Source organism: Topomyia yanbarensis, chromosome 3 (genome assembly GCF_030247195.1).
Source record: "Topomyia yanbarensis strain Yona2022 chromosome 3, ASM3024719v1, whole genome shotgun sequence".
NCBI lineage: Eukaryota > Metazoa > Arthropoda > Insecta > Diptera > Culicidae > Topomyia > Topomyia yanbarensis.
Genome location: NC_080672.1, coordinates 375,889,797 through 375,903,846, shown reverse-complemented (window position 1 = coordinate 375,903,846; position 14,050 = coordinate 375,889,797). Strand labels below are relative to the sequence as shown.

The 14,050-nt window shown below is 40.4% G+C and overlaps 1 protein-coding gene across 7 annotated transcripts in view; it reads right to left on the bottom strand.

Annotated features, from left to right (window-relative positions):
- LOC131693655 (sodium channel protein 60E-like) overlaps nt 1-14,050 on the bottom strand; it is a 695,995-nt gene that overhangs the window by 70,673 nt on the left and 611,272 nt on the right. For 4 of the 7 annotated variants that reach the window (XM_058981667.1, XM_058981672.1, XM_058981670.1 and 1 more), the window contains exons 10-15: nt 9,747-9,881; nt 9,426-9,629; nt 9,148-9,316; nt 8,876-9,042; nt 7,611-7,752; nt 7,306-7,394 (exon numbers count right to left, since the gene is read on the bottom strand). In XM_058981667.1, the coding sequence (XP_058837650.1) occupies nt 7,306-7,394; nt 7,611-7,752; nt 8,876-9,042; nt 9,148-9,316; nt 9,426-9,629; nt 9,747-9,881 (906 nt within the window). The remainder of the gene's footprint in view (nt 1-7,305; nt 7,395-7,610; nt 7,753-8,875; nt 9,043-9,147; nt 9,317-9,425; nt 9,630-9,746; nt 9,882-14,050) is intronic. The other 3 variants (XM_058981669.1, XM_058981671.1, XM_058981673.1) reach the window with 2 other exon arrangements.

The window sequence follows — 14,050 nt, the reverse complement described above, 5'->3', positions numbered from 1 at the left end:
TGGGTTAAGGATATGAGAAGTATTCTTGATGCAGTGAAAATAAAAACAGAAAATGACTGAATACCTTTTTACCTTTCTCATAATAAAACTTATGCAATCGGTCGGAATTTCGACTTTTTAACCGAGGCCCGCAGAGCCGAATCTCTTATACCATTCGACTCAGTTCGGCGAGATCGGAAAAAAGTCTCTGAGCGTGTATTTTTTTACTTGGTGATAAATCTTTTACGCCGACCCGGCACACGTTCAGTAGTTAGACCATACTACCGATTTCGTCCATCGTGTGCCAGAGTAAGGGACTCTGAACAGAGAAGATAACTCTGAACCCTATTCCTTTAGTTAGAGTTTAGACTCTACCAAGAAGTCCGACATTTGCCTGATCCCCCGGATTTCATTTGAAATGACTACTTCAGGGGGAGGCGTGCTAATGCATACCACTTGATTCCAGGTCTAGCTGGTCGTGCTAGATTTCGCTTGTCTCGTAACCGCCATATCAGTCCTGCACGGCATGGTATTCTACATGCCCTCCTCTCTACGTTGACCAGTTTTCCGGTTGGAGGGTGCCTTCCGGTTCACTGGTGCCTCGACGACCCTGGTAGTTTGTCGCGTTCGGTGCTACTCGGCGTAGTCCCCGACGGTGGAGTTAGCCTACCTCGGCGGAGAGTTCCCCGACGAAAGAATGTCTCCCGCAACCGTTGACGGACGCGTTATTTTTCCTTAGATGCAGTCCGGCAGAATGCCGAGATCAGTCCAAGGATCCTCCTGGTGGAGGATTTCGTCCGGTTCACTGGTGCCCCGATGATTCAAGCTGGCGATTCGCTACGGACTACTCGGAATAGTCTCCGACGGTGGATCTTTCCTATTCCGATGAAGAGTTCCCCTTCAGTGGAAGATCTTCCGAAACCGATGCTACCCAGGCAGATGTCGAGGTCGGTCCTGCGATTCTGTGTGGAGGGTGCCTTTCAGTTGACAGGCGCCCCGACGAGCATCTGCCGGAGCTACTTCCCGATCTACTCGAACTAGTCCCCGGCGGTGGGCCTAGTCTACTCCGACGGAGAAATATCCCGACGTTGAAATTCCTCTCGAAATCGTTATCTCGATGCTGGTCGGTTAGGTGCCGAGGTCAGTCTTGCGATTCCGGGGAGTCACGGTTCCGACAGCATAAGTCATTTACGCTTGTCTAGACATGCCGCAGACTTAAGTAGCCGGGAAACTCTAAGCTTGCTCATATGACCCTACTCCATGCTTTTCTAAACTTTCTTACTTCAAATCCTTGCTATTTCTTGAGTACTATGACTCTTAATATTGAAAAATATTTCGCACATTATGTGTTTTTTTATGCGGATTTTCAAAGTTATGCGGTTTTTTATGCGGATTTTTTATGCGGTAAGTATCCCTCGCATAAAAAACTTCAGTGTATCATCAGTTATAAAAATGGCCACCCAGTCAGATTGAAAATTAGGCAAAATTAAAAAAAGTAAATAGCTATTTATAGTGTACGTTCGAGCGCTAAATTGAATGGTGTGATTAGGTTTTATATATAAGGTCGCGTTCTCATGTTATGTATACACTCAAGTTTTTTTTTACGCGGTTTTTTTTACGCGGTATTTTTTTACGCGGTTTTTTTACGCGGATTTTGAAATTTACGCGGTTTTCATTTACGCGGATTTTGAAATTTACGCGGTTTTCATTTACGCGGATTTTGAAATTTACGCGGTTTTCATTTACGCGGTTTTCATTTACGCGGCTCGTATCCCCCGCGTAAAAAAAACCTGAGTGTACTGTAATTAATGTTCAAAAACAATTTCTTACAGCTAAGATTGCATCATTTTGAAACCATCAATTTTGGAGGTACAGTATCTTCGAAGAGGTTTTGTAACATAATTCAATGAATCATTTCAAACGTTTAGAAGGAAGCATGGAGTGTCAACTTTTTAAAACATATTATTTAGAGACTTCTTCAGAAAATTTGTTGAGAATGATATAAAAAACAACAGGATCCATGAATTTTAGAGTGTCGTGAAATTGTTTACATGCATTTTTGGGGACAATGGATAAAATCTCATACTGTATGAACTATATAACGAAAGTGGAAAGTTATTTCAAGGTTTTGTGAAATATTTCACGTATATGAAAGGAGGATCAGAACAGTTCGAGCGGTAGGAAGGGAGTTCCATGAACAATATTTTGAATTTTTGGTTTTGGTTTTGTGGACCTATTCACAATTGCAAAAATCTATGAATCATGAATCCATTCACGTCGTATAATCGAACACCAAACAATGTTTCGAAATCTATTATTAAAATTATGTGTCATTTGGTTTACGAATAGGCTTCAAAAAGCAGTGAACTAATTTATGGATAGTGTTCGGAACATAAGCAAAGTTTGTACTCGAACAGACAAAGAATCGAATTGTTAATGACATCTTAAACAGCAACTGAAGTTCAGGAAAAAATAACAAATATCTCCACAAATAAAAACGTTATGCAGGCGTTGCAGAATTGAAAACAATTAAAAAACACATTCTTTATTTGCGGTTCTGTTTTCGTAATGTATAAATGTGATTGTTCCAGAATTAAGGAACCACTTCAATGGAAAATAATGTGTTGAAAGTGAAAATATTCTAGGATCACTTTTGGTTACTTCTGGGACGGGACCTGCGGACTCATGTTTTCTTATTATTTCTTTTTGTTTGTTATATCTTACTTCTTCGATTCACACACACTAATACTTGGTGTAGTTCAAGAAATGACATGACTTTTTTAAAGAACAAACAATAATTGAACTTTCAATTTTTTTCGTGAATCCATTATCATGAAGTGCAAGGTAGAAAATTGCGGTCGTAGTAAAGCGAAAAATCCGGAGATAACTTTTCACCATTCTCCGGTGAATCCCGATTTGAGAGAGAAGTGGGAGAAATTCACAAGAATTGACGATCTTGAAATTAATGAAAGCACTATCATCTCCACTATCATTATTGATCTAATGATTAATTTATAGATATATTTGAAAAAAAAAGTTAGCATTTTCTCAATTTCAAATAGAATACTCCCCATATTAATCACTTTGAGGACAGCCGGTTCAATCTGACATTTGCGTGCTGGATCAATTTGACACGCGTTTTTTTTCTTTCCGCAGGTCCCGTCCCAGGGTTACCTTGATTGCTTTGACAAGTCATGCCAAACAAAAATCTAGCGTTTCATTTGAAAAAGTCGTTTTTCACTAATATTTACAACATGCTCAACTACAAACTCGGTGTGCAAAAATAAGATTATATCCCATAATTTGAGTACTGCGTAACTGGAACTGGTCAAGTGGCTCATTTATTATGATAGTGCCATTAGTTTTATATTAGATTTTTCGGATTTATACAAGGCAAGGTAACGGTACACAGCATAGATGGTTCGACAGGTACACGCATATAAACAACTGCAGGTACACGCATATTAAAACTGCTCGGAAAATTTGATTTGAAGATTTGTGCCCGCCATGTCCCCTTATAACATTCCTAATGAGAAGGGAAAGGGAGAAAAAAGGAAGGGGAATGAAAAATGACAACACAATACAATCAACACAAAACAGTAAACAGTCTGAATTCTTCATTCCCGGAGGAATAATTAACCCTGCTGATAAAGCCTATAGCTCTTTGCCACACTGGGTTTGGAACAATAGAATATCCTCCCTAGCTCCCTGTACAAAAGTTCGTATATAGAACCAAAAATTTGATTACGCTATTGCATTACTGTGGAGCACATTACATATCAAATGATATGAAGTTCCGTAATCGCATTCACAAATATCACACAAATAATACTCAGCACGCTGAGTAGGAAACATGTGATAATTGAGTTTACAATGTCCAGTCTGTGCTTTGACTAGAATATTGCAACCGACAGCAAAGTTTCTTTTGAAGAAGAGGAAATATCTAAAAAATAAAAGATCTGGTGATTTCAGTCCGTCGATAAGGATTTTTTGTACAATTTGCCATCGAGTGTACAGTAAAAAATATTCATATGAAACACTCATTGCTGTAGAAAGGAGATAAGTTTTGCACAGCCTCTGTTGTATTCAAATTATCATTTAGCTACTTAATTTTTATAAACTTTTTTTCACTGCCATATAAAAAAAATTGTAACCATTTTTTGCTATAAAAAGATATTTGTAACACTATAATAACAACCCTAATCAAACCGGCAATCTAGTTGAAAATTGGCTTATGATCAGATGTGATTTCGTTTCTTTTGTAACGCAATGCTTATCTATACGTTTTACTCATTTGACACGTTATAAACTGATCTCATTTTATTGTCAAACATGATATCACAATATTTTCAACTTCTTCTAGCGAGGGTAGATTCATAGACTGTTTTTCATCATCAATCCTTTTTCTGTATTTTCATTCTCTACCCGATCAGAAAACCATATCAAGAATATATCAAAATTATTTCTCGATTTGATATTAATATCAAATAACCATATAATTTTGATATATGTCGTTTGGAATGAATTAAAATTAAATTAAAATTATATCATGTTTTGATTCGTCAATAATGATATCAAATAATATATCATATTTATATCAACCATATCGTTTTCAACATAGTATGTACAATAAAATATTATCTTTCCAAGACAGTTTGGCAGAGCTATAACAATGCCACCAGTGATGGATCCTCCCAAGAACTGGCTCCAAATCGCATTACTAGTGGTCTTGTCTTGTAATATGTTTGAATGTAAATACATAAGAAAATGTACGTTTTGCAAAATTGCTCGCTGAGAATAATGAATAATTTTTCACAAGAAAATATTTGATTTATTAATTAAAAATTATTTTAAAACATGGATTTTTGTGATATAATTCTGATATTTTCAGATATATTTACTCATTTAGATATAAAATATCTTAAATATCCGTCTGTGTGATATAATTATTTTATCAAACCAAGATATAACCAACATACTTTATACTAAAATAGATTGAGATATAATATGATATAACCGATACATTTTCTTGGTATAAAAACTTGATATTTTAACAACTATCCAGCTATATTTTATATCAAACTGAGATATATATTTTCCTGTGATATAATATCTAATTTTGATATAATTTTGATGTGAATTTCTGATCGGGTATTTGATTGTCCATTCTATGACAACCGCTGGCAGTTGTCTTTGTTTAATTTGATAACAGATTTCTCATCCTGATCCTATCTGATCCCGTAGAACTTTTCTTTTTTGTGCTGAAAATAGTCCCGTAAAATTTTTGCAAATCTTTCCAGCAAAAGCAAAATCTTTCTCGTCGTACCCCTTCTTATATCGATAAAATTTTATACCGACTCTCACTTGAATGTTAAGTTGCCTGTATAGCCGCTGTAAGCATTCGACTCGCAGGCTGGATTTTCTCGTTTATCGCCATTGGTCATTCAGCGTCGATCCAGCCGTTCCACAGATGCCCTTTTATGTTTCCTAACACTTTGTAACTGTATTAGACCGCCTCGTGAAGCTGATACCTTGCTGTGTTTAGTTTATCTCTGATTAGTAGCTCATATATTCGTTCGTTGAGCTTTTCAACATATTCTTTTACAGCATCCTGATTCAACAGTCACTGTTTGACCAAGCACGTAAATAGTTCTCTCCCAGCACATCATGGTCAGAATCTATGATTTTTGGAAGATACTAACATCGACGACATCACCGAAATAACCATTTGTCAAAACCTAGTTGTTTTGAAAACACGTTTCACCATTCGGATGTCTACAGGTGTGTTTCCGAGTATTTTGTTGTACTAAGTATTACACATAGCCATTTCTCTGGCTGTTGCGATACTGACGTTTATTCTGTCGTTGGTGGTTCAGGGGAGACTCTCATTTTCAATAACTAGGCGAAAAATTTCTTCCCTACCGACCTTTGCATTTGCCACCCCGCTGATCAGCTTCACGCCAAGTTTTATGTACTCTTCGTATGTCAAGTCTACACGTTTGTTGAACTCCTTTTCATATCATCGGGTTTTTCGTTCGTTGGCGCGTATACGTTGATAGTTCAATAACTTTTTCTCTTCAATAAGTAACTCAACTCATGGTCACACTCTCACTGAAGATTGAAATATATTTTTCACAAGCGATTGCGATCATTATAACCTTACGACGGTTGCTATCAGTTATTCGACTCAATGTAAAAAAATATTCTTTGTGGGATAGTATTATAAATTTAGGCATGTTCTTTAGAGACAAATGATGTCTGCCTCATGCATAAGTTTCGATTATATACTACTTTTAGTATCTTTACTCACTATTGGGTATACAGTTTTACTAGAAGCGGAAATACCGACAAATACATTTGTTCATTTTTTGCTACATCGGTTCCATCAATTTGATATAATCCCTTTTCAATTAGCTGAGTAGATAAACCGTTTTACAGTGATGAAAGTGTGTCAACAAATAAGCGAAACTATGGATAGATGGCCATGGGATTTAATTTTTATGAAACGTGTTTGCATACTGTAACAAACGAACAACCATGAATGGTCAATTATGTCGGCATGTTTCATTCATTAGTTGAACGGAAATCGAAAAAATGCGCATCATTAATAATGTTTCGAAATTTATGTCTCAAAGGATTCAATATTGAATTCTGACCACATTACAACAAAATGCACACAGTGCGCGCTAATTTTGACAAATTTCATAGTGTTGCCGATATGAATGTAAACAAAAGGTTACTTTCATAAAACTTTCGGACAGGAAATTCCGATTCAAGGGCCTTTTTGATGGATTCTGTTGCTTTGAGAACTTTCTTTGGGTGTCAAAAAGGGATCAAGGTGAGTTGAGTACTACCTATTTGGTAGAGGCTTAGATAAACTGTCCAGAAAATTGCAGCGTCAGGTAACACTATGGCATTCCAATCTGCACTAGGACTTTAGTTTTCTTGACAGGAAATCTTTGCTAAGAATGAATGATTTAATTTTATATTCATTCCAAAATATTTTCTATGCTCTACTTTAGGTATTGAAGTGATTTGAACGCCGTCAGCACCGTAAGTACGGTGAAAAAAATCGTTATATGCAGTAAGTAAATATTCGCAGTTTATTATGAACTGGTTCGTGAAGGGCAATTTATTCACGAATTTGGGAGCAATTTTTTCCGTGTGGTAGGCCCCGAAACTGAAGAATTGACTAACTGATAACTCATCTAATTCTTACTACGAACCCTTTAACTTTTTAGTTAAAGTTTTAGTTTTAGGTGTGTCAATTACAATAAATATTTTCTCTTTGTATTGAATACTCATTTCATCCAAGGTAGTACTTACTTTATATAAACAATTCTGAAACTGCAACCACCGTTCGTAGTTGATGCAACAGTGAACACATCTATCACAATTTCTATCAGGAAGATCGTCTGCGGGAAAATAAAATAGAAAAGTAAAATTAATCCCCTGTCTAATTTACAATTTCAAACACCATTTGGCTGTGCACTTCTACCGGCGCGACGCGACGATGGGAAGCTTCGCAACTGACACAGTGCACTTCCCTCGGTTGCGCGTCTACATCCGCGAGGACTGCGTAAGGTGATTCAGAGAGAGAGAGAGAGATAAAGGGTACGCAAAGCACTTACCTAGCACAACAATTTGCGACAAGTATTCCGGATGGAGGGCATAAACGCTGTGCTTTTTAACTTTCGCTAAATTACCATTACATTTTATTATTCTAACTTCTCGCGGTGATAACGCCAATGTGACCGGTGTTACTTCCCGCTGCTACGCGTTCCGTTGCGTTTGGATGGAAGGCGTTCCGGAGGTGTGTTCGGCCCGGTACCGGTTGTCAAGAGAAAGCGAAAGGGAGAATGAATTGAGAAAATTGAAATGACAAAAAGTGAAAAAAAAAACATTTTGAGCAAAAGTGAATTCAGACATTTGAGGTGAGCTGCTACAAGACGATGGTGACGTGTGAGACGACGGTCGGTGGTAAGGTCAGGAATGCCATTTTTCAGGATTACCTTCCACAAAGTAACCTCTGCTGCATTATTATTATTAAAAATTTGATGGCATAGAAGTAATCTTGAAAAATTATGCTTTATACAAGGAACGCTATTGGAGAGGACAGGTTGCATCTTCAACCTGGCGCCTCCATTCAATTCTTATTTAAGAAAAAGGACGGTAGTTTGCCGATAGGGGAGTGTCCATGGTAGAATCGCGTAAAATGCAATTAATTATTTTTCCCACCTAACATGTGGTGGAAATATCTAGTATGTATTCTGAAATAGAAAAATTGCCAAAAGCACACCACGTAACACAATGTTCAACCTATACTATTCTTGTGCTAACTGACGAGTTTGGCGTGAATTGCCCTTTTTGTTCTTATTTGTCTTCTGCGTTCGTGTTTAATAGCTGAAATTTTAGGGGTAAAAAACCGGCAGAAGCTATGCAGGATACGTGTGTACGGTACCTACAAGATAGTTTTGAATGCTGATGCAGCCAGCCAGAAAATTGTATGCTATCACGTGTGTCCTATTTCATTCGTATGGAGTTTGCTGTAAATACAATGAAACAATGAGACCAGACCTAGGTTGTGTACTTTGTAGATACAAGAGGAGAACATGCAAACGGCCCAACTGCAAACTTGTCGGGTCGCAAGCAAGCTGTACGTTTCCCAGGATGCCAGCCCCAGGGAACAGCTGTGTTTATTTTCATTTTTTGATAAATTTCAACCCGTTTTTCATGTCGCCATCTAGTTGCATAGTCTCTTTTGTTTTACGGAGTGTCTCCGACGCCGTTCCGTCGTCTCGGTATTGTTTGGAACATCACACCTGCGAGATGTGCGGAGCTCTATTGTTCGCCTCATGAAAGTAACTAACCGATGATGAAAGGTTAAAATGCCTACCTCTACCAGAGTAGGGTGCACCAGGTCCGTAGCGGTGACATCCTGCTCCTCGTGGTCATCTACGACACCGGAATCGTCTAAGGAAGACTCACGATTACCACCACCCTCGCTGGCGTTCGAACTAGCCTGTCGGCTCGAGGGCAGCAGCTGCCCACGATAGTGCGCTCCTAGGAAAAGTTAATTAAACTCATTGATAAGTACAGTATTGTAAAACCAATAACCAAATACAGTCGTGTTCAAATTTTCATTCTTTATCGCCATCTACCACTTACCTAAAGGGTGCAACGTGTTGGGATTCTGTGGCTGGGTAGATGGTGGCAGTGGAACGCTCGCCGTTGTCGCTAGCATTCCCTTCGTTCGCTGTAATGCCAGTGCTTGTGGCCTCACTATGCTATGTCTAGGACTGGGACTGGGGCTCGGTGTCACCGATCGACTTTTGGACTGGAAATGCAATTGCGATAAAATCAAAAAACAGAATGAACAATAAAAGTTTTTTACACTCCATCTCAATCAACGAAAACCAATTAGCAACCATCGATAGCGAACTTACATAATTGTTCTCATTTCGCCCACCCTCCTCTTTTCCTTTTTTTCTCCGCCGGGTTTTCTTCCGAGAGTAGGACGCCAATAGGACACCCTTCCGGGCGTCCAGTTTTTTTCGCTGCTGCTTACTTAATTGCTTAACATTCAAACTGGCAGGGTCGAAGCTGAAGGTTGAATCGTCCCGATGGTCGATTAAATCTTTCCGCCGTTCCTGCAAAACCATACGGGTGTGTATTATCGCACAGAAACTATGAACTTTTCCTTTGACTACATCCATGAAACTACACAACAGACGATCATTTAATTGGTTGAAAATTGTCAATCTTACCTCCTGGGTGATTTCAGCTTCCTCCTCGTAACTGAGAGCAACTACAGCTAACATCAAATTAATCAAATAAAATGAACCGAAAAATACTACTACGGTGAAAAATGACACACTCATAGGACCACATGTCGCCAGGACCTGGAACAATACGAAAAGGGAAAAGAAAGACACGTGTGTTTTAGAATAGTTAGAGAAACACGTCGAACTTAGAATTGGAATTCGCTAGATGTTATGTTGATAGCTCGATAGATGGATTCACAATACAGAACTAAAACAGTTATAAATTTGGAAATATCTATCACATTGTTATTACACTGAACACCGATTAACAATATAATAAATGGCAATATCGGAATTTGAAAAATGTGCCAATGACTTGTGTTCGGAATGTTTTAGACTAAATTCTTGTGTAAGCTATTTGGAAACAAATCGTTGAATAGAGGACGGGCATAGCGTAGATGGTAAATAGATTGCCTTGTACGCAGCTCACCTGGGTTCGATTTCCAACCCCGCACATAGGGATAGAAATTTTTCCAAAAGAGATTTTTCTAACCCGAAAAGAGGCAAATTACCGTAAGGTTAAAACCTCTATAGTCAAAAAGAAAAAAAACCGTTGAATAGAAAATTCCTCTTAATGGTATTTCATTTTATTTATGATCTCCCGAGAAACACATTTACAGTGCACTTAATAATAGATTTTAAACACTGTGCGACGAATATCTCGAATTAGGTTTTTGACGGTTGCGATGTGAATTTCTTTTAACCTTCGCTTAATTCGAGAAATCAATTGATGCTGGTTTGGAGTCTTCCAGCGATTGTCCTACACCATACTTTTGTCATCAGCCCAATAATTGACTTGTGGCACGTTTGCAGAATTGATATTTTTTTCATTTTCTTCACTGTTGGAATATATTTCGGAAGGTCCTTATAGCAGCGCGTTTTCGTAGCGACTGCTTAAAGCTAAAATAATTTATTTGCATTAATATCAGTATTAGTAGTAGGGAAAACGTGATGGGCTTACATTTATCTTCCCTTTGTTGGAGGTACAAAAAGATTCGATCGCCTAATCCTAATCTTTCGCGCCGGGAAAATAGATTTTACTCAAAAGTTATCTGTAGAACATTATTTTAAGGTTATGTCAGAAGAGCTTAAGTGTGAATTAACTTCGCTTACCGTCTAGCTGCTTTCCTTTCGCCAGATCCAACACAGGATTCAAAGCGATATAAATGCTTATAACCTAATCAATTTATTTTTAAATGAACTCAGATAGCGATAAATTTGTTGCACAAATTTCAGCCTACCACGTTCTCGATCAAAATTATTCTGTTCTACGTACAATATATATCAGGCCCGGCTTCAGTCTCGCCTGTCACCGCCATGTACTTCTTACTGTGCCTGGTTGCCAGAACATCCCCCTCCCCGTGAATCCAAGTGGGACTCTCCAGGATATGTGTTGGGTTCACCAGCATCAACCTCCATCACAGCTAGTTTTACTACTGGTCTTTTCAGCCTCCCTGAAGCCGTCTCTACAATCGCCTGTCGAACTCTGCCATCTGCTGCAGTGATCACTTCTTCGATCCGTCCGCGGATCCAATTTCTTCGGGTTCCTTCGGTTACGTAAACGACATCGCCAACTTTCACTGGCCTTGTATCGGCTAGCCATTTCGCTCGTTTGTTCATGTTCGGGAAGTACTCCTTCTGCCACCGGTCCCAGATCGCGTCTGCTAGATATTGAGATCGCATATAGCTGCTTCGCAACGCTGCTCCTAGATCAGTTGGCATCCTCAGCTGCTCGTGAGCACCGGATGAGTTTCCAAAGACGAAGTGGTTCGGTGTCAGCGCCTCGCAGTTTTCATCATCTTGTGGCATATACGTTAGGGGTCGTGAATTAACGAACCCTTCAACCTCCATCAGAACCGTAAGTAGAATCTCATCCGTCAGTTTACGTCCGTCATCAATGGCTTTCATACCATCCTTCACGCTTCGAACCATGCGTTCCCAAACGCCACCCATGTGGGGAGCGGATGGGGCGTTGAATGTCCACTTGGTGTTTGCATCGGTGAATGTTTCAGCGCATTCCTCGTTGATACGCTTAATCTGAGCTTGCAAAATCCGGTTGGCTCCAACGAAATTAGTACCGTTGTCCGAGAATATCTCAACCGGTGATCCCCGTCGGCGGATGAAGCGACGAATAGCCATCACGCACGAGTCGGTAGAAAGACTATGGGCGACCTCTAGATGGATTGCGCGAACCACCAGACACGTAAACACAGCCACGTATCGCTTCTCTTTTCTTCTGCCAATACTAACTTCATATGGCCCCATGTAATCCACGCCAACGTAGCTAAACGGTCGAACGTGCGATGACAATCGTTGCTCAGGAAGCGGAGCCATTCTGGGAGCTTTCGGCGCGCATTTATTTATTTTACACCACTGGCAACATTTAATAACATTGTCAACCGCAGATCGGATTTGTCTCACTTCAAATTGCTGTCGCAGCTCGTTCACCATCATCTCCTTTCCCGCGTGGCCCAGCTTACGATGGTAGTGATCCAGGATTCGAGAAGTGATAAGGTGTTGCCTCGGCAAAATAATCGGAAAACGGGCGTCAAATGGCACGAACTCAGCGTTTGCTGTTCGACCGTCAACTCGAAGCACGCCGAACTCGTCGGCAAACGGTGAATCCTTGTAAACTTCGCTAGATTTATCAATCATCTTCTGTTCACCGATTGGTAGGCCTCTATTGTTCTCCAATATTTTCATCTCATCAGGGTAAATTTCACTCTGGGCGACTCGCCACAAAAACTGCTCTGCCCTCAAGTACTCCTCCTGTCGTAAGGGAACTTTCACCGTCGATATGGGATGCTTTATGAATCGTGCCTGATTCGATGTTGCGGTTACTGTTTCCGCTGGTAAGTCCTTCATTCGCCTCCGGCAGTTAGAAATGAACCGGAATGCTTGAGCTACGGTGCGAACCAAAATGTTCCACTTAGAGATTCTGCTGACGTCCAGCGGCTGTTTTGGTAAGGAAATGTGGTGTAGAACGTATTGTGGTCGCAGTTCTTCGACAGTATCAACTGGAATCTGTTTCTGCTTCAGCCATTCCTCCTCAGGACGATTCAGGAACGAAGGTGCGGTGAACCACCTTCCATTGGAATCAGGATCCGTATCTTTTCCCCACTTTGTCAATGCATCAGCTACGTTTTCTTTTGTCGGTACCCAACGCCAGTCCTCTGGATTGGTTTTAGACTGTATTTCGCCAGTGCGATGGGCTACGTACTGCTTATATCGTCTGTGATCCGAACGGATCCACGACAAGACTGTTGTCGAGTCTGTCCACAGAAACCGGCCGGTGATGTTCACTGTGTGGCTGTCGCTAACGGTCTTCATCAATCGCGCTCCCAGAACGGCGGCTTGTAACTCCATTCTCGGGATTGAGAGTTTTTTCAATGGCGCCACTTTACTTTTGGCCATCACTAGGGAGCACTGCACAGTCCCATTGTTAACTGCTCGGAAATATGCTGCACATCCGTAACCCGCTTCGCTGGCATCCGTGAATATGTGAAGTTGAAGAGATTGGTACGGACCGGGTCCTACGAGGAAAAAATAATACCGAGGAATCTGTAGCCTTTTTATTCCCCGGAGAAGCGTGGTCCATCGCTTCCATTTCTCGAACTCCGGATCGCGCATTTCTTCATCCCACAAAATACCAGAGCGCCAAGTATCCTGGATCAGCATACGACCGTGTATTAAGTAAGGGGCCAAGAGTCCAAGCGGGTCGAATAGACTCATTATACAGCGCAGAGCTATCCGTTTGGTCGGTCTTCTTTCTCCTAAGATGTATGGTTCCAGAGTTTCTCGCATGCCGGCAGAGAACAAGAATATGTCGTTGTTAGGATCCCACATCATTCCCAAAACTCTTTCCCACATCTCTTCTTTGTTGCACACGAACGAGAGGGGCTGATGAACACTGTTTTCTCCAAGTACCTCCAGAACTTCGCGACTGCTGCTCACCCAATTTCTCATCTCGAACCCTGCATAGCTGTGGACAGTTTTCACTTGCACCGCTCGAGTTGATGCCTCCATTGCTGAGTCCGCGCTGTCGAAGTAGTCATCCATGTAGGTTTTAGTGATGATAGCCTTCACAGCTTCAGGATACTGCCCCGTAGACTCTTCCGCATTTTTTCTCATTATGTACTGGGCGGAGCATGGCGAGCATGTCGCCCCGAATGTGGCTACATCCATCACGTAGTCTTCTGCTGGCTGATCCGGATCAAAACGAAAGAGAAACCGCTGAGAATGCTTGT